The sequence below is a fragment of the Apostichopus japonicus genome, chromosome 3, assembly GCF_037975245.1.
Source record: "Apostichopus japonicus isolate 1M-3 chromosome 3, ASM3797524v1, whole genome shotgun sequence".
NCBI lineage: Eukaryota > Metazoa > Echinodermata > Holothuroidea > Aspidochirotida > Stichopodidae > Apostichopus > Apostichopus japonicus.
Window position 1 is genome coordinate 29,545,787 of NC_092563.1, and position 20,722 is coordinate 29,566,508.

The 20,722-nt window shown below is 35.8% G+C and overlaps 1 protein-coding gene across 1 annotated transcript; it reads left to right on the top strand.

The window, feature by feature from the left end:
• The first annotated feature begins 501 nt into the window (after positions 1-501).
• LOC139965795 (lon protease homolog 2, peroxisomal-like) lies at positions 502-17,773 on the top strand. The gene is made up of 17 exons (XM_071968504.1): positions 502-910; positions 2,077-2,164; positions 2,886-3,084; positions 4,063-4,163; positions 5,072-5,155; positions 5,693-5,937; positions 6,462-6,635; positions 6,825-7,010; positions 7,755-7,902; positions 8,506-8,585; positions 9,306-9,538; positions 10,076-10,323; positions 11,081-11,138; positions 11,765-11,919; positions 12,499-12,635; positions 13,765-13,831; positions 14,233-17,773. Exons 1-17 carry the CDS (start codon positions 810-812, stop codon positions 14,464-14,466), a joined length of 2,538 nt encoding a protein of 845 aa, XP_071824605.1. The 5' UTR covers positions 502-809; the 3' UTR covers positions 14,467-17,773.
• The last annotated feature ends 2,949 nt before the right edge of the window (positions 17,774-20,722 follow it).

A 20,722-nucleotide genomic window follows, 5' to 3' on the forward strand; every position in this document is an offset into this window, starting at 1 on the left:
GGCCATGCATCAAAAAATACCATTGCCAAAATAAATTCTGTGGTGGGGAACCCCCTGTCAAAAGCCCCTAATATTAAACGCCGAACAATGAATCAATGAAGCCTAATGCAAAATATTCAGCATGGGTTAATTAAATGTATGAGTTCCAAACCACAGATCCCCTGTCATCAATGAAATTTCAAGCTTCGATCGTTACCTTTGGGAAGATGTAACTCGTTTTCGGGGACACTGCTAGTACTCCATCGCATTATTGACCTCTGTTATTGAAGAGGACTTCATTACCTCCCGATCCTTCTTTTCCCTCAGCTAAATGGTACACTTAGAATTTGATTACCTTTTCCGCAGTTGAGCTAACCACCTCCAAATTCCTTGGTCTTATCTGTTGTCATATCATTGCGCAATGAATGTTGTTTTGAACTTTCACCCCAGTCACCCTAGATAGGGGATTAAAGTACAGCAAAGACAAACATACAAGCGTGCTGTCAACTGTGTTTACTATTTAGTTTCAGTTGCCCGTATAACGCTAACTGCGATATCATACACACATCGCTGGTTAGAGTGCTCTAATTTACGTACATACGAAACGGACTATCCATTATCTGTATTTACGTAACTGAAACCACCAGCTGTACTATAGTAGTTTACTACACATAAAATCAGAGTTTACAAGGATCTCTGACTGAGTGTGGCGGATCAGACTAACCTCAAGATTATCTTAGGAGCCATCAGACTTTTCTGCTCTGAAAACGTGATCACTTAAGCTAGGACACTGTTTTGCTGTCATTGTAAAGCTGGTTGGTACCGGTAAGATGAAAATGGCGATACCTAGAAACCTGCCTCTGTTAATCATTGCAGACGGTGTCCTGTTACCGGGTTCTTCGATGCGAGTTCCTGTTAATAACCCCAAAAAGTAAGTGCGAGAACTGAACAATACTAACCTTTTAGAAATTGACTTTTGAACATAGGCCTATGCTAGTGGCTACTCTACGTAGTGTAACTTTGTAGAAACAAACTTCACACCATGGTAGTGTATGCTTATTACTCTCATCTTCTCATTTGTCACAGAGGCAGATGGCATATTCCTCCATCATGTAGAGATTACAAATAGAGTACAATGTACTTACTAAATTACTTAGAATTACTTTGTAGCGCTCGGTTGACGTTTATGTCCTCTCTAGTAGGATTTTTGCTGACTTAACCAATTCAGATTCAGATTCTTAGTAATAGTATTACTTACATAGTGACTTGCTATCTACCCAGTATGTATAGTTCTAATAAACAATAACGTAATCTGGATAAGGTTTTGGCAATGGCTTTCCCATCTACCCAGTATGCATACAGTACTTAATAATATGATTTACATTAATGTACCCTGCAACTTAACGTTAGGCGTAGGTCGAAGCTCTATCACCAATTCGTCAAGTTGATCAATAAGGATGTTCGAGAAATAGCAAAGTTAGTCACTGGCAAGAAGTCAAGATGGCTAGCCTAAGTCTAACAATCATATTAGGCTATACACATGTAGCCCCCAGGCCAGGATGCAGCTGTTATGTACCAAGAAGGCCAAACATTAATTACTGTAGGTCTACATGAAGGTTCTTTCTAACAATTACTAAAGACATGAATTCTAATTACCCAACCTCAGAAGTGCTCCTTTTGGCAAACTTTAGGGATTTTCCTTCATGACAGTAAAATTTAGAAGTGTTCAGCAAAGACAAATTTTTTTTTGCAAAATATGAATTTGCATAGCCTAATCCTTCTAATAAACACAAAATGGTATCCTTCAGTCTGTGAACAGTGTTTACGTAAATCGTGTATATTAGTAAATTGTCCATAATGCATAGCGATGAGCATTGCATTATAAGTAAATTTGTCATTAAGATTACTTTACATGTTGAGAGAACCAAAAGTATTTAAGCTGTATGAGCTATCCCTAATCCTAGTTTGGTTGAAACACTACCTGTGATAGTACCCCCCCTTCCCTCCCCCCCACCCAGCTCGAAAGAGATTCTGATTATTACAACAGCAACTAACTATGTTCTGTTAGTTCTATTCTTTAATTTTCTTTGCTTGTAGTATGGTCATGGTGAAGACCCATATCTTGAGGTATAACACACTAAGCAGTACAGTCATTGGTGTAATCCCTAGAAGGGCCGGGTCTGAGGTGAGTAAAGTATTTGTGGACCAAAGTTGTCATTAATTAATTAAACCAAGCGTTGTGACTCCCTCTTTCTTAAGTGGAAGGAGAAAATCAACCCATGTCTTGGTATTGATGACAATAGTCATGATGATGTCTTATATACTTATATGATACTTACATGAAAAATTATGAAAGAAGTTGAACTTGAACCACTGTAAAAGTCATATGAGGAATATTATAAGAGCAAAGGAGGGAACCCTGGGTGCATCTTATACTTTGGCCCTCAAGTAGATGAATTCTAAGTTTACGATGAATGTCAAAGTTCAGAAGAAGTTCAAACATGTTAAAACCTAGGCTATGTAAACATGATACTTGAAGAAGTACAACTTGCACGGATCTCATAGATAGACTAAGATAGTGTGCATATTTCCTGTATTGAGTACAAAGGAAGTATCCTATTTCTTTTAGTGTATGTCAAAGTTCAGGAAAGACAAATTTGGTTGAAACATTGTAGTTAGCGTATTATCCATGCAAATGCATGTAATGCATCTACTGTACGTTATGCCAGCAACTACTGCAGTTTATTGCTATTACAGTAGGTATTCATTCAAACAGCCAAAAGTTTATGAGAGTGTCTTCAAAGTTGATTTATAGTAAACTAGTACTTTGAGTAATACTCATGTAGATTGGGTTTGTTCGTTGCTCTCAGCCATAAATCACTAATCTGTTTGTTTTTAACGTTTAGAAAGATGACTTGAGTGAAATTCATGACATCGGTACTGCAGCAGTTGTAGTGCAGGTAACAGGCACCAATTGGCCAAAACCTGCATACACGCTACTAGTTACTGGTCTCTGCCGCTTCAAAGTAGATAAACTCTTGCAGGAAGACCCTTACGCAATGGCAAGAATTACTCAACTGGACAAGGTGCCAGGAGATGGAGAAGGTAACCATCATAACAAAATCTGATTGGTTATTTATGTTTTTATGTTTGGTTGTAGAAATGAAGACTGTACTGTCACAATGAAACATCTGAACTTTCTGACTTTTTTAGACACTACTCATGCACTGAATTCAGTCCCCCGAGAAAGATAAGGTCCCTCCTCACTCTGTAAACAAGAGGGCAATCCAAGAACGTTTTGACATTTCCGTGAAGGAAAGGTTGAAGAAAATTACGCATTCTTCTATAACTGATGAATGCCTCAAACGTGATTCCTTTCCCAAAATAACACTTCTTTATATAAAATGGCTCATTATATTTATATTTATGAGTAAGATAAGGTACCTCAAGCTGTTACTTTAGTCCACCCAAATCACAGTAATATGAATGCAGAACTTTGCAGTTGAGACAAAGTCTGCATGCTTGTGAAGTTCACAGGATAAAATTCAAAGAGTTTTGTTTGGTGAATACAAGACAGTGTAGATCTCTCTGGAAAAGTGGTGTTTTAAGCACTTAGAAAACTATTTTAGGAATGACAGGCCTACAGTACCTTACATTTATTCAAAGCAAGCATTGTCACTACTTGGTTTATTTGGTTTTCATAATACCTGGTTTATGTGTAAGATTCAGAAACACTGTTTATAAATTACAAACATGTGCATCTTGAGTAGTTATACTGTAGAATGTATACACAGTTGCTTCTGCACAGGAAGAAACTTGTTCTCTCAAAAGGATGTATTCCTCCTCGTCTAGTACTTGAAAATTGAGTCCATTCCTGGAGACAGCTCAGTCTACGGGTGGGCTCTAAGATAGTGGGTTTTCCCTTGGGGATGGTGGGGCCAAATTTGAAAATTTCACATTGACAAGTGCGATGTTTTTTTTTCAATGTTTTGAACACAAGGCTTTAGCTTTATTCTATTTTGAAATATCTTCATCTGCTTATTTGATACCAAGAATCTTTATTTGCATCTCCTTAACCCACAGAGGATATGTCCAGTGTGAATGTTGCTGAAACTTTCCGTCTCCATGCCAACCAGTTGTTGGAAATGTTAGATGTCTCTGTGCCAATTGTTGGCAAATTAAAGGTATGATGTGGTTTATTGTTGTTATGAATATATTCATAATGTCATCCCTCTCGGAACAGCAGCTCTTCAATTAGCAGAACGTTTTGGCATTTCCATGAAGGAAATGTTGAAGAAAGTTATGCATTCTTCTAAAGTGATAAATGCCTCAAACGTGATTCCCTTCCCCACTGTCATTTCTTTATTTAAAATGGCTCATTATGTGATGGCAGATTCCAGGTCATATTTCATAATGTTATTCTCTGAGCAGTAGAAACAGCAAGTATTTTCATAGAGAAAGAGCAGACAGTGTTTGACTGTAAATCAAAGAAATAAAAAGCCATATGCTGGGAGATGTTTGATTCCTGACAGCATGCAAATGAAACCTGTTCGTGATGACATGTACAGGTATATTTGTGAATGTCCACATGTTGATGTGTAAACATGTATGTATGTGTGTATTTGTGGACTTTGTACACACATGCCAACTTGTACAGGTATGACAACAAACAACAGGTATGACAATAGTTGGATTATGTGGAAAAACTATAGTATATTATATGGTATAGGGAAATGAAACCAACCTTAGGTGGGCACAATCATCAGGTATGACAATTGTTGGACTGTGGAACTCTATAGTATATTATATGGTAAAGGGAAATGAAACCCACCTTAGGTGGGCACAATCAACAGGTATGACAATAGTTGGACTATGTGGAACTCTATAGTATAGTATATGGTATAGGGAAATGAAACCCACCTTAGGAGAGCACAAAAAACTAGTTTAGTGACAAGTGAGGAGAGTAGATAAAGTGTTTTACTCCAATTCAGCATTGGCCAAACCTTGATAGTTCTTTGTCCAAGGTTGATTTAAAATTGCTGTTTCAGAAAGGAATTGCTCAGCTCTTGGCTTTCTGGTTTATCTTTTGCAGAAAGTAATGGAGAAGTTACCTCTCACAAGATTACCAGATATTTTTGCGTCCATCGTCAAAGCCTCTTACGATGAAAAGTTGCAGGCAAGTCTGAGAGTGTATTGTAGTATTTGGTTTGCAATTAGACTGTAGTATATTATAAACATGTGGAATATCGATTACATTGTTCTTAGTTACATTGTATCTGACTGCAGAGCAGACAGTAACATTGGTAACCATGGTAATCGTCAAAGTATTGAAATTGCTCACAAGGTCAACAGTATAATATAGAATGTGTTCCTAGCTCATACAATCACCATATGAACAGTGACATTTTCAGATATTCTTCACTGTTCTATACTGTGAACTTTGTCATTCAAAAGGTATTCTTTGAATGGCTGGATTAAAAGAACTAGTTAACTTTCAGAAGAAGGGAGGAATAAAATTGCCAAGGTCTTGAATCTATGTAAAACTTATGATGCAACATGCAGCTATACATGATGACTTTTTTCAGTCAGTGAAAGTAATTCATGTTTTTGTTTTTTTGTTATGAAGCTTGTAAAACCAGTCATGGTTGGGATATGTTTTGGCCTTTCCCTTTTGCCTTCATTAATATTTTCTCTTTTTCTCAACTCTGAGTAGGTCTTAGATGCTGTCGATATAGAGGAGAGGTTTCAGAAAGCACTCCCTCTGCTTTTGAGACAGCTCGAAGGACTACGACTTTTGAAAGAAGCCAAGAAAGGTGGAGACAGATCCGTCCTACCGCCTGGATTGAAAGAGAAAGATACAATCATCTTGAAACCGCCGAGATTCAGAAGCCGAGATGCAGAGAGAAGGGACCGGGACTCAGATGGAGATGAAATTTCCGAGCTGGAGGGAAAAATCAAGTATGTGATAATAATAATGGTGACGATTTTGTCGCACTCATTTACAAGAGAGAACCTCTACCGGTTTCAGAACATGAAACAAATTTTGTCAATGCTTCTTTCCAGATATCAAATTAATGCTCGTTTGATGATAGGAGGAAAAAAGATTGGAACAAACCAAAAAAAAACTTTTTTTTTGGTTCTGTTCCCACTTACTTCAAATACAGATGAAAATAACAGAATTCTGAAAGAATTGAAAAGTCTCACTATCTGCATACTCAGATCCATGATGTAATAGGATATGCATTTGTGACCATTTGAAGTATCTACTTTATAACCTTCCACATAGATAATTCAAATGCAGCTTTTTACTCGTCTGCCTTGTTATTATATGCTTTTTGATCACATTTAAATATTTTGGACTGTGATTTGAGAGAGTTTTCATAGATTGTATTGTATGATGTGGGGCCTTCTTAATGAACTGTTCTCTCTCACAAACACTTAAGCCTGCAATTACTTAAATCAGATCGGTTTTGTCTGTGTAGAGCTGCCGGAATGCCTGAACATGCTGCTAAAGCTTGTGAGAAAGAACTGAAGAGACTCAAGAAAATGCCAGCTGCTATGCCAGAGTATGCGATGACTCGCAATTACTTGGAGCTAATGGCCGATCTACCCTGGTCTAAGGAGTCTGATGATACTCTGGACATTACTAAAGCAAGGTAATTAAACTCTCTTGAACTCTCCTTTATGTAGTTTCATTTCAATCAGTCTAGATTCAAGATCTTAGATGGTTGGTAAGCTGTATACTTCACCTTCAGCTAATAGTGATGAATTTTATGTCAGGTCTGACTTACGTTAAATTAGAAAAATATGGATGTGTTTTTGGTTTGTTCGTTATTCCTCATCAGGGTTGACCTAGATGCCGATCACTATGGTTTGGACAAGTTGAAAAAAAGAGTGATTGAATACTTAGCTGTTCGTCAGATCAAAAACAGTCTGAAAGGACCGATTCTGTGCTTCATTGGTCCTCCTGGTGTTGGCAAGACCAGTGTTGGCAGATCCATCGCCCAGACACTGGGCAGGAAGTTTTACAGGTACTGTTGTGGCTGGTACTGTTGTAGCTGGTACTGTTGTGGCTGGTACTGTTGTGTCTTGAAGATAACAGAGAACATGTAGCTGGTTTGTGTCATCTGTGTAGCATCTTTCCTCAGGCACATATACAAATATTACATATTTAAGTTTTTCCATATACTATTCTATCAGAGATGAATACTACAAGAATGCAAGTAACCTCCCAGACTACTTAAGTTAGACGAAGGATTCCAGAACTTCCTAGCTCATTCAGCCCTGTCATCTGGTTGTTTACAAGTTGTTTGTTGTTTATATATATATATATATATATATATATATATATATATATATAAATAAATGTATATATATATATACATATATATATATATCAATTTATAAGTTAAGTTACAGAAGACAAAAACCTCTCTTTATAGCCATAAAATGTTGATGTCAATATTTAGTCTCTTGTAGTATAATCTTGATGATGCAAACTGTAACTCAGAAATGTTGATGTTGTATAAAGAACACTGCTTAAAGAAAGTGGAAAATATAGATAGAAGTAAATAGAATAGGACTAACAGTAGACATTAAGATGAACAATGCGTAGATGTTGGTGGTTAATGGTACATTAATTTCATGCTGGGGCAAGTAGGAAATTAACCATAGGCATGGAATTAAAACTTCCCTAAAAGTCATTTTAAATTGTTACTTTCCCTTTTGTTTTTTTGCTCTGGATTGAATTACGTTTAATTTCATTCATATCGCAGGATTTCATTGGGTGGCTGCTATGACCAATCAGATATACGAGGCCATCGGCGAACGTACATCGGCTCTATGCCAGGGAGGATCATTAACGGACTAAGAACTGCTGGAGTGAACAACCCTGTCTTTCTTCTAGATGAGATTGATAAATTGGTAAAGCCTCCATTAAAACAACATGATCACTTAATGCCTTCAATCTCTTTGTGCTTGTGTGTTTAATTGAGTTTAATTGTTGGACTGTTTGCCTCATTTTCAAGCAGCTAGTCCATTATATAAATCATAAATGTGAAGTTGAACATCGGAACCGTCACAGACATTTTTTATTTCTTAAAATTTGTGATCATTTAAAACATGAATTTAATATGACTGCAGTTTCAGACTTCATTAATTTTTTCACATCTGTGAAGTTCTTGCCTTCAGTTGAAAACTACAAAAGCAGATTGTTCCTTTCCAGTCAGAACTAAAACATGGTGAAGTTATTCAGTGGATATTATTGTTTTTATACTAAAGATGAGTTATTGCATCTTGTAAACTGTTAGTCTCTTAAAGACAATTTTAACCATACTTTACTTCTCATTACAGTACATTGTCACTACATTATTATTATTAAAATCCAAATTTCTCTGTATAGGATTGTAAAATTGGTTAATAAATAGTACAAGGCAGAGAGTTGGTATTGCCATATCTGTTAGACAAGAGTTAACTTCATCAGATGGAGATTAAGTTTATTGGTCTTCATTTCTTTTGCCATCACAGGGTAAAGGACTTCATGGAGATCCTGCTGCCGCCCTGCTGGAAGTCTTGGACCCTGAACAAAATTTTACCTTCACTGACCAGTATCCTTTCATCACACAGAATTGTAGCAAGGCACTTATTAATTTGACGTTTTAATGGGAAACAGTCACAAATCTACACATGTTTTTTCAGTTTTGGGGGAAGGGGTGATTGGTGTCATGACTTTTTACAACATTGTCATCACATTACACTGTTGATGACTTGGTATTATAGAGTTCCCCTTTAATATGTTGGCCATGTTGGTTCCAATGGTCTTTGGTGCAAAACTTGGCCTTTGTCCTTTCAGTACAACATAGATACGACCTTGTTTAGTTCCATTTGATGGCCATACAGACTACGTTTCACCGGTGTCATTGTTAAGTAGATGTTGAACCTCTATCTGGCTAAAATGTGGAACAGTTTCAAGAGTTCCCATCTAAAGTGTTTAATAAAATAACAAACAACATCCAATAGTTCACTGTATCAACTCCAAAGATGAGGTGCAAGTAAGATGCTATGTGAGCTTTCCTAGAATGTATCTGTGGCTATTAAACCTGTTTTAAACCTGCTTTAAAACTGTTTAAAAATAAACCAATTTGGCTGAGTGAATGCTATAAAGTTTCCAAGCTTGGTGGAATGTGCTCTTCTTAGCTGCAGTTGTTCAATTCATCATTCTACCATTTGGAAAGTGATGTTACTAACATGAAAACATCAGGCCCTCAAGATTTTACATATTTGTCATTTACTTGTTTTATTCTGAAGTTTCCTTAAACAGACCATAGTTACCTAAATGTGCCTTTCGACTTGTCACAAGTCCTCTTTATAGCAACAGCTAACAGTGCTGCCACGATTCCTACACCCCTGCTGGACAGGATGGAGATCATTCACGTCCCTGGTTACACTCAAGAGGAGAAAGCAGAGATTGCATTGCGTCATCTGGTCAGCAAACAACTCAAGGAACATGGTTTAACGGAAGAACAGCTCCAGTTTACCGAGGACGGGATTAAACTCATCAGTGAGTATCATGTCAAAGATTGAAAAAGAGTATCGTACTTCAGGATTGGAATTTTAGATCATGTTTGTATTACGTGGCACATGTGGTGTCTGTTATCTGCTGTGTTTATCAATGTGTCATTTTCTGATCCAACTTTATTGATTTCTTTATTTTGACGGAAGACATGAAAGTCTCAACTGGAGAGATCTAGTTGGAATAGTGATGCTCCCTTTGTTTTGCAATCAATATTACTGATCTGGTACTGAATGTCCCATTGATGTTACTTGGACACATGTTACCATTCAATATTACTTCATGTTATTAGCAATTGCAGTATGCCAAAGTCAAAATTACCTTATATCCAATTAGCAATATTTTCATCTGGCAGTATAAAGAGCTTATATAAATATTTTAATACAAAAGCATATGAAATATACTCTTGCCTACTTGAGGTGAGACAGATTATCCTTTAGGAATTCAAGTTTGTTTATACATGATGCTTGTTCCTTATCTAACAGCTTATCATGTTTTGTCTTCTTTGTTATGCTTTCTCCTAAGTTGCAAGGTACACCCGTGAATCTGGAGTTCGTGCTCTGGAGAGAAAGCTTGGATCGGTCTGTCGAGCCGTCGCAGTGAAGGTAGCAGAACACCAGTCTCGTCAAAAGAGTATAGCCTCACCATCTGTGGAGGAGGAGGAGAAGAAGGAGGTTGCACCACGTCAACGACCAACTGAAGATGCCTTAATTGAAATGCCACCTGAGATGCCTATTGTGATTGATAAACTTGCCATCAGGGATATACTTGGGGTGAGTCATCAGCCAGGGGTTAGCTATTTCCAGTCATTCTAGATTTATACTGGAATGAATAAATGGGATGAAAAAGGTAGAAAAGCCCACATTTTAAGCAATTTTCTCCATGCTTGGATATATATACATATATCAGTCTTGTGCTCTTCTGTATTCTTCCTTCTCTTGTGTAAGTCAGGCAAATCATGTGAAGTATATGTTATCTTCCCACCCCCCCCTTACCTTCCACTCATTCCACCCTTCTGTTCCTATGCAGTCACCTATAACTTTTAGAAACTTTAGTATTAACTGTTGAGCATGTCTGATTGTTACAATGCATAACAGGATAAAACTCAATAGAAAGGGGCAAAAATATCACATATTTATTAAATGAAAGTAACCTATTAAAACATATATATATACATATATATATATATATATATATATATATATATATATATATATATATATATATATGTACATATATATATAAATGAAAATCGTAATAAGTTGAAAAATCAAGAACAGTGAAAAACTTCCAGCCTCCATCAAGATTCGAACCCGGACCTCCAGCTCTGTAAGCGGACACCCTAACCACTAGACTATGGATGCTGATTGTATGTCCAGAGGTTCTAAACCGGTAAGGAAGGTCGTAATTTTACTGTAGGCGTTTGTCACCTGTATCGAACAATAGTAGTTCTGTTTTTGGTGACATATTTTGCCTTACTCTAGAGTATATATATATAATGTAGATGTTTTGCATTTTTAAACTTTTCAGCCTGCCATCTATGAGAGGGAAAAGTCAGAGAGGTTGTCACAGCCGGGAGTAGCAATAGGTGAGTTGAAGATATGATAACTTTATACTCATTGAAAGAGGAGACTCACTCTCCAGTTATGTATGCATATGTATAAATATAATTATATGCAAATTATGTATAAACTTGAAAGAGCAAAGAAAATTTCATGTTCTTTCAAATTTAGAAAGAGGAGATGATAGGGTTGGTCCAATTAAATGTGCCAATATTTTGGAAGGTTACCTTGGTTCCCACTAATTAGTATTATTTTTTCAATTTTTTGGGTGTTGTTCGTGGTGCTGTTGTGAAGTAGACTATCACATCTAAAGGTTCCACAAGAGATACACTTGATAAGGGTTCTCGAGCCATGTTTTGAAACACTAAAACTTTTAGCTACTTATTACAATTGCCATGTATTGAAAGTTTCATTTTGTTGAGTATCCCTTTCTTAATACCAGATAAAATGGGACAGATTTGGTTCAAAGTGTACAGAGGTGATAGAGAAAAGATATTTATATTCCCTTCAAGTTGAGTTGAACTATATCAATCAAACTTTCAAGTCACATATATAAATATTTGTCACTGAAAAGTTTCAATATTTTTTTCTTTTTCTGGCCAATTCTTTCTGTATTATAATTCATTTTGTCTTTTCATTTACTCTACGATAGGACTGGCCTGGACTACTATGGGTGGAGAGATCATGTTTGTTGAAGCTGCCAAGATGGGGGGCGACAGGGAACTCACGTTGACCGGTCAGCTTGGTGACGTCATGAAGGAATCTGCCCAACTGGCCCTCACCTGGGTTCGAAGTCATGCCGCCGAGGTCTGCTATGATTGTTAGAGAACACTTAACTTATTAACCTTGACTTTGTAGTTACTCCTGCTGATGACTACTAGATATAAACCAGAACACATAGTCACCGACAAGTTGAAGTCAGAAATTAAAAGACAGATATCCACCAACTTATCAGGTTTTACTGTAGCAACATGTTGAAAGACTCCATGCCAGATTGTGCATTTAATGTTTTTTAACAGGAGAAAAATTCAAACTTCAATGAATTTGATTTCATTGTATTAAGTCTTACAAGAGGTCAGTTAAAAGCTGTTTAAGGGATGGGCTTGCAAACACAAAGATCATTGAATTTTGCAGCCAGCATGATAACTCATGTATAATATTCAAAATTGAATAATTACATTTATCAGACATCAACTGAGAGAGGATATTCTTAAAATGTCTGCCAGATTATACAAATAGTCACTTTAAGTACATGCCATTCATCAATGGCAGGTTTTCAACAAAGTTTTGTTAATTTCAGAGAGTATTTTTCAATCTTTGTGACTCTTCCTTAAAGATTTGAAATTTTCGGTCCATACTTTTCTTTTCTCTTTATTCCTTCATCAGTGCGGTCTAGACCAGAAAACACAGGAAGATCTACTGAGAAAGACTGATGTCCACATCCATTTTCCAGCAGGAGCAGTGGGGAAGGATGGACCATCAGCTGGGGTAACCATTACCTGTGTACTTGTGTCCCTCTTCAGGTAACTACACACCAGTAGTACCATCACCTTTATAAGCCAGTTAAACTTAATCTTTGTCAGCTAGAACGCTGAAGAATGAAACTTTTGACATGTTCAAGCTGTTTGGTGAGTTTGAAATACACCTCAAGGCACACATTGACAAGGCTTTATCGACTGTCATAAGTATCCGCCCAACGAATGATTATTGTGCAAGTGCTTGAGAAAAAGGCTTATTCGTCTGCTTTTTCTTTTGTGGCTAATTTTCTACATTTTTGGCTACCATGTGATAGCTGTGGTTATAGTAAACATATAATTAGCTGTGAAATCCATCAAATAATTTGGCAGCTTTAAGTAGAAGACTTTTTACCATTCCTGATTATCCTATATTCCTGTTGTTATAGTTTATATATTGAATATGTGTTATGACAGATGACTGTTGCATGGCATGTATAATTGTATGTTGTTATATTTTATGTTTTATATATTGAATATGTGTTATGACAGATGACTGTTGCATGGCATGTATAATTGTATGTTGTTATATTTTATGTTTTATATATTTAATATGTGTTATGACAGGTGACTATGTTGCATGGCATGTATAATTGTATGTTGTTATATTTTATGTTTTATATATTTAATATGTGTTATGACAGATGACTGTTGCATGGCATGTATAATTGTATGTTGTTATATTTTATGTTTTATATATTTAATATGTGTTATGACAGATGACTGTTGCATGGCATGTATAATTGTATGTTGTTATATTTTATGTTTTATATATTTAATATGTGTTATGACAGGTGACTATGTTGCATGGCATGTATAATTGTATGTTGTTATATTTTATGTTTTATATATTTAATATGTGTTATGACAGGTGACTATGTTGCATGGCATGTATAATTGTATGTTGTTATATTTTATGTTTTATATATTTAATATGTGTTATGACAGGTGACTATGTTGCATGGCATGTATAATTTTCTGTTGTTGTTCTCCAGTTGGAATTTGAAGAATTTAATGTACTATATTGAAGTATAAAAGAAGTGAAGGATCTCTTGGTTGCCATGCAGGAGTAATATTATAGCCTTCAATGTTGGTGTTATGTTAAGTACTTTGTCCATATTTTGTTATTTTCCCACAGTGATCGTTGTGTGCGTTGTGATACAGCTATGACTGGTGAGATCACACTTAGAGGGATGGTGTCAGCCGTAAGTTGTAAATTTCACTTCATGTAGAGTTGAGCAAAAAGGAGCTGGTTTTACTGCTGTCGATCGTTTCTGACCCAAATCACAAGAAACACTATCAACCCAAAGTTTTTCTACCCAAGAACATCACAGTTGGCTGTTATTTGTTCATTTATAGCTTTCTCTAAACAAAAACATAATCTGTGAACATTCAGAGCATCTTAAGGTTTAAGCCAAGTTCTTGTCATCTTTCAGTAGGTTAGTCCAATCAAGCAGTGTGCTGATGGTAAAATGTTTCACATTCACACAGAATTGGTTTAAACATGAAATGAGACATTTGGTCTGAATCAGTGTTTATGTCTTTCTTTCCTTGTGGATGCTGATGTATGACAAGCAGTTCTATTTTTGTTATCTTTTGAATTCAGGTGGGCGGTATTAAGGAAAAGGTCCTAGCAGCCCATCGTGCAGGAATCTATCGGATTATTCTACCAAAGAGAAACGAGACAGATTTGGAAGAAGTGCCAAAGAATGTCCTATCACAGATGACCTTCGTCTTTGCCAGAACGTTGGAGGATGTTCTGGATGCAGCATTTGAAGGAGGGTTTCCTCATCTCAAGAGAACGGTTGTGTCAGAAGATGTCATTCCAAGTAAATTGTAGATAAAAACAATTTAATACAACAACAGTCAGAAAATGAAGTCAGTACTTTCAAGCCAGTAACAGAAGAATAAATCAATGGCTAGTGATGCCATTGTTATATGTTACTATGGTGGATGTTAATGATATGCACTAATATTGAGTTTGATTTTGAGTTTGATTGCAATGAAGTGGTAATATAATGCTGCTTTGTGTTGCTAGCTCCAATTTATATCCACTATTATTGCAATGTAGTCTTAATTTAATGCTGCTTGGTGTTGCTGGCTCCAAGTTATATCCACTCTTTGAGATATTACATTATTGATTACCAATACAACAATGAAAGTGGTCAAGTTGTACAAACATTAATCCAAGTGATTTGATCTTATGAAAAAATGTTTCTTTCATGTAATTCAAAGCATAGTGACACCATGTTAAGATTCTTTATAACAATAATAGTGTATGTAACATTGTGACACCACTCTGAAAGTAGGGATCATTTACTACATATGATCAGATCACTGTAATATTACATAGTGACTCCAATGTGAAGTTATCAGATCACTGTAATATTACATAGTGACTCCACTGGAGTAATCAGATCACTGTAATATTACATAGTGACTCTACTGTGAAGTAATCAGTTCACTGTAATATTACATAGTGATTCCACTGTGAAGTAGTCCGATCACTAATATTACATAGTGACTCCACTGTGAAGTAGTCAGATCACTAATAGTACATAGAGATTCCACTGTAAAAAAAAAATCAGATCACTGTAATATTAAATAGTGACTCCACTGTGAAGTAATCATATCACTGTAATATTACATAGTGACTCCACCGTGAAGTAGTCAAATCACTACTATTACATAGAGATTCCACTGTAAAAAAAATCAGATCACTTTAATATTACACAGTGATGCCACTGTGAAGTAGTCCAATCACTGTAATATTACATAGTGACTCCACTGTGGAGTAATCAGATCACTGTAATATCACATAGTGACTCCACCGTGAAGTAGTCAAATCACTACTATTACATAGAGATTCCACTGTAAAAAAAATCAGATCACTTTAATATAACACAGTGATGCCACTGTGAAGTAGTCAGATCCCTGTAATATTACATAGTGATTCCACTGTGAAATAATCATATGACTGTATTATTACATATTGACACCACTGTATGAATGAAGATTTGAGTTGTTTTAGCAATATCAATAATCTTGAGGATGTACATGTGGTTGGATTACAAAGATGGAATTGCCATTTTGTGAATGTGAAATATATGTAAACAGATGAAACCAACTTGATAGATGTTAATGTCAAATACTGGAAGGAACTCCAAATATGTATAAGTGTGAAAAGCAATGTAATAAAAATTAAAGAAATACATGAATATAGGGGGAAAAACGAAACAAAAACAAGAGAAAAAACAGGATATTACTTTCCCTTCCTTCTGCTATCATCAGAAAGAGAAATTTGCTGAGAAACAATTCATTGTATGGAATCGCTAGTGATTTCCAGTTTTTAACTCAAAAGTGAGATTGTAATTGATCAAAGTAAGATAACCCTTACCTTTGTTTTAACCAAGATGAACAATAATTTGTGGGTAATCAGTGATCCAAAACGATTCTAACACATTTCCCATAGAATTCTTATAGATGTTGCCCAAACACTGCTGCTTAACAGCTTAAAATTACATGCAAAACTAAGCCATCAGTTTTCAATATTTTCAGCTTTCTTACTTTATTAAATGTGAAATTTGATTAGTCAAATTAATGTATTTTAGTATCGCAGAGTATGAATCATTTTCCCAACATGAACACAAGACATTGCTTTATAAAGAGGAAATAATATGTAAATGTTAATTGCTATTTAGATTTTCATGTGAATAAAGCATGGCATGGTTGTTAAGCATATTTTGTGGTTGCTATGGACACAGGGTGGTATGTTATGCTGACATTACTTTCATACTGCTGTTCTCTTCGTTTTGCATAATTAGTCAGTTTGCTTTTTCTTTGGGGACCAACTACACATCTGAATGACTGGCAATGCCATTTTAAATGCTTCTTTAAATGTAACTTCAGTTAAAAGTTCAATTAACATGGTAAGGGTTAATTTTAGTAATTCTTTGCATGTAAAAGTTGGATTTGTATAAAGCATCTCCTTGAAATGTATAAGTCATTTAGCCTATGCCTTGAATGTAACCAAATTTTTAACAGCAAATTGACAATTTTGGTCTACAAGTTACAACCCCTCTCATACTTTAATGAGGGTTGGAGGCCACCCAACACTCAACTATGATATGATTGAGAGGAAATGTTTACTTGGATTGGGTAATATCTGACCCTGGTTCTGGAGTAAGGGTGAAGTAAATGATAAATTGGGACCCTTTGTTTTAAGGGTTAGTTTCAAAAGCATAAGGTTTGATTGTTGGACCACTAACACTCCATCAGACTTTTCAATTACTTCACCACCATGTCTCCTATGTATTGTATTAAGCAATTTATCCTAAGATAGCTTCTATTTTTGTGTATATATGTGTTCCAATGAAATATTAAATGTGTATTTGATGTCTAAGATTAAAACAGAAGGCAACGCTGCCCGAATTGGGAAAAGTGCAATGAAATTGATCGCCATAGATATCTAGCTGTTGTCAAGTGAGACCGTATCTGTAGTTTATATTTGCTTATGTTTATGTTATTACAGTATTACCATACACTAGCTGATCTTATGTTGCATAGTTTCGTAAGGTAAGTTCTTGTTGTCTTTGAACAGGACCAAGTTATGATGTACAAAATTCCATCTGATTTCATCTTACCAAAGTTTCTATGCAATTTAAAAGGACAAGATTTCACAGGGTTCAAGGAAGAAAGGGGCATTTTTCTTTAGCCTTTAAACAAAAGGGTGCAAGGTTAGTCAAATGGGTAAAGTGATGGATGTGATTGGACGCGACAAGACAAAAGGTAAATGAATTGCTCAACTCTAAATCATCTTGGACCCCTCCCAACTCCCCTCCCCCTCCCCCTTAACTACACCCTTGCAATTATTGCATGTTACTGCTACTTTGAATCTCACAAACAAAAATAAGTATTCAGTGATGTATGAAGCTTTTACTCCCGGCAGGTTTTCTTCTGCCATGTTGAAATTTTTTGAGCTCTTACTCCTTAATTAAAGAGCTAAAAGAAATGTTTGATTCATCAAGAACCAGTCTCTTTCTGCCGTGATTTCCTGTTGATTTTTGTGTATAAGAGAATTCTTTTTTAATTCTTGTAATTCAAAGATGCTTCTATGAACAATTAAAACTATTTCTTTGTTATTTTGATTGTGTCTTCTTGGTTTTATCTTAGATGTGAATTGTTTCTCTTCTAGGAAATGAAATATGTGGAAGATTGTAACGTTACCAAAGCATGAGTCTCACAGTTTGCTCCTTTATCTCCTACCCCTTTTTCCAGCCACTACACAAGGTGAACAAACCAATGGTTACTTGTTTTTGGTTTAATTAAAGTTGCTCAAGTTCTTTAGGAAGAACCCCCAGAGTTGTCTTCAATGACCCCACGTGTCCCACACCCTACTTTATAAATAATGGAATAAAAAAAAATAAAACTATATTTATAAAATAAAGCAGTATCCATATTACAATGTTCACAGGTACTATAACAAAACTACACACCACTTAAATTTTGAAACTTTAAAAATAAAATAAATCTTACAAAAACTCGAGCTGAAAAGCAGTTTGTATAAATGTGTTTGAAGTGACTCTAAATAAACGTTATGAGGTTGACTTGAACGAACATGTGGAGGAAGAGCGTTGAAACGTTTTGGACCTTAATTTTCAAAAGCATGTTATCTATATACTTGAAAATCCTAGGATTTTTTCCATCATTCTTAGACTCTGTGAGACTTTTCTTTCGCCAAATATATAGAACCTGATCGAAAATTTCTAGCAGAACCGTTAACACTGAACCAATTCACATCCTTGGTTGCCTCTGGCCCTTCTATAATACCCTTAACTAATCAGTTGGGAGAAAATTGAATTTGTCCCCCCCCCCCACCTCTGAATTCCTGCTTGTCAACTTGAAGAAGAACCTGTGATAAAATAGTGAAACCCCCATGTTTGAGCAGAAGTTTTTACCATCTCCCCTGAGAGAATGGAACAGTTGAGATACAACAAAAATTCAAGATTATTTATTGCTCCTTATAAAATCAATACTTTCTTTTTCTACAAGATACAATACTATCAGTTTGGAACGGCTATTAGGCAAACTTCTACACTTTTATGGTAAAGCAAAACACACGTACCTTAATACTGAGTGTGTTTGAAGATGACATTGGGAAAGCTTAATAAATATACACATGCATTCGAATGATTTCCATGAAATAAGACGTTAATGGAGTTTGCACAATCAATCAATTCAAATTACAGTACATTTATGTCCAATCTTTGTGATTACCTTGTATAGTCTGTCACACAGGGCAGTCATTCCAACTGTCACCTAGGCACCACCTGTCACACAGGTGCATTCATGGTCACACCGGCATTGTCATGTAGGCAGTCCCAACAGACAATCTCACACAGGGACAGATCTACCATACAGCTTATATTCCTACCTGTCACACTATGACAAAGTCTAGCTGTTAAGCACTATCACACAGGATCAATCTGACAGCAGCAGCCTTACTGTCACACAGTATGTGGCACAGAGGTGCAATCTGACGGTCAAACAGGGCCTGGGCCTGATTGCCTCAACATGGATTTATCTGTCATACAGAGCTATATTCCCACTCAGCTGTCACATAAAGACGGTCCGGCTTACATGAACAGTGCGGTGACTGTCACACTTAGTCTGACTAGCATTGGCTGTCACATAGAGGCAATCTGACAATAAATAGTAGCACTTTGGCTGTCACACATATTCCGACTATACTCCCCCTGGTTCTTTGGTCTTATCTGTTGTCATGTCATTGCGCAATGAATGTTGTTTGTCACCCCAGCCACCCTAGATAGGGGATTAAAGTACACTGACAAAGACAAACATACAAGCGTGCTGTCAACTGTGTTTACTATGAAGTTTCAGTTGCCCGTATAACGCTAACTGCGACACACATCGCTGGTTAGAGTGCAGACTGCTGTTTTTGCTCAGCGACGCGAATAAGTAGGAAATGCTACTATATTTCCTCCTCTTTCTACAAGAGTCCACATCGCAAGCCGTTTTAGTTTTTATTCTGTATTTGACGATATCACAATCATTTGATGAAATCAGCAAATCATTTGATGATATGAATTAGTGATATGTACATATCACTTAGGCTATACATATCACTAAGGCTAAGGCTATGTACATATCAACAAATGATTTGTTGATATCAGCAATTCATTTGCTGATATCACCAATTCAATTGCTAATTTCAAGGTTACTGATATCAGCAAACGAATTGCTGATATCATCAAATATAAGACATATCTCTATATCAATTGGTGATATCATCAAATCATTTGCTGATATCACCAAATCAATTGCGGATATCACCAATTAATTAACAATATGTAGAATTGCTGATATCACAACAAAAAAGCAAATCAATTAATGATATCAGCAATTGAATAAGTGATATGAACATATCAAGAAATGATTTGTTGATATCAGCAATTCATTTGCTCATATCACCAATTCAATTGCTGATATCACAAATTATTTGGTGATATCAGCAAATCATTTGATGATATGAATTAGTGATATGTACATATCACTTAGGCTATACATATCACTAAGGCTAAGGCTATGTACATATCAACAAATGATTTGTTGATATCAGCAATTCATTTGCTGATATCACCAATTCAATTGCTGATTTCAAGGTTACTGATATCAGCAAACGAGTTGCTGATATCATCAAATATAAGACATATCTCTATATCAATTGGTGATATCATCAAATCATTTGCTGATATCACCAAATCAATTGCGGATATCACCAATTAATTAACGATATGTAGAATTGCTGATATCACAACAAAAAAGCAAATCAATCAATGATATCAGCAATTGAATAAGTGATATGAACATATCAAGAAATGATTTGTTGATATCAGCAATTCATTTGCTCATATCACCAATTCAATTGCTGATATCACCAATTATTTGGTGATATCAGCAAATAATTTGCTGAAATCATCAAATATTTGATGATATCACCAATTATTTGATGATATCAGCAAATCAATGGATGATATCAGCAATTGAATTGGTGATACCAGCGAATGAATTATTGA

What these genes read in the sequence shown, in the direction of transcription:
- LOC139965795 (XM_071968504.1), top strand. Translation starts at nt 810, where the DNA reads ATGAAAATGGCGATACCTAGAAACCTGCCTCTGTTAATCATTGCAGAC. An exon ending in GGTGCCAGGAGATGGAGAAG is followed by an intron (nt 3,085 to 4,062) that starts GTAACCATCATA and finishes CTTAACCCACAG; the next exon opens with AGGATATGTCCAGTGTGAAT. An exon ending in CTGGGCAGGAAGTTTTACAG is followed by an intron (nt 7,011 to 7,754) that starts GTACTGTTGTGG and finishes TTCATATCGCAG; the next exon opens with GATTTCATTGGGTGGCTGCT.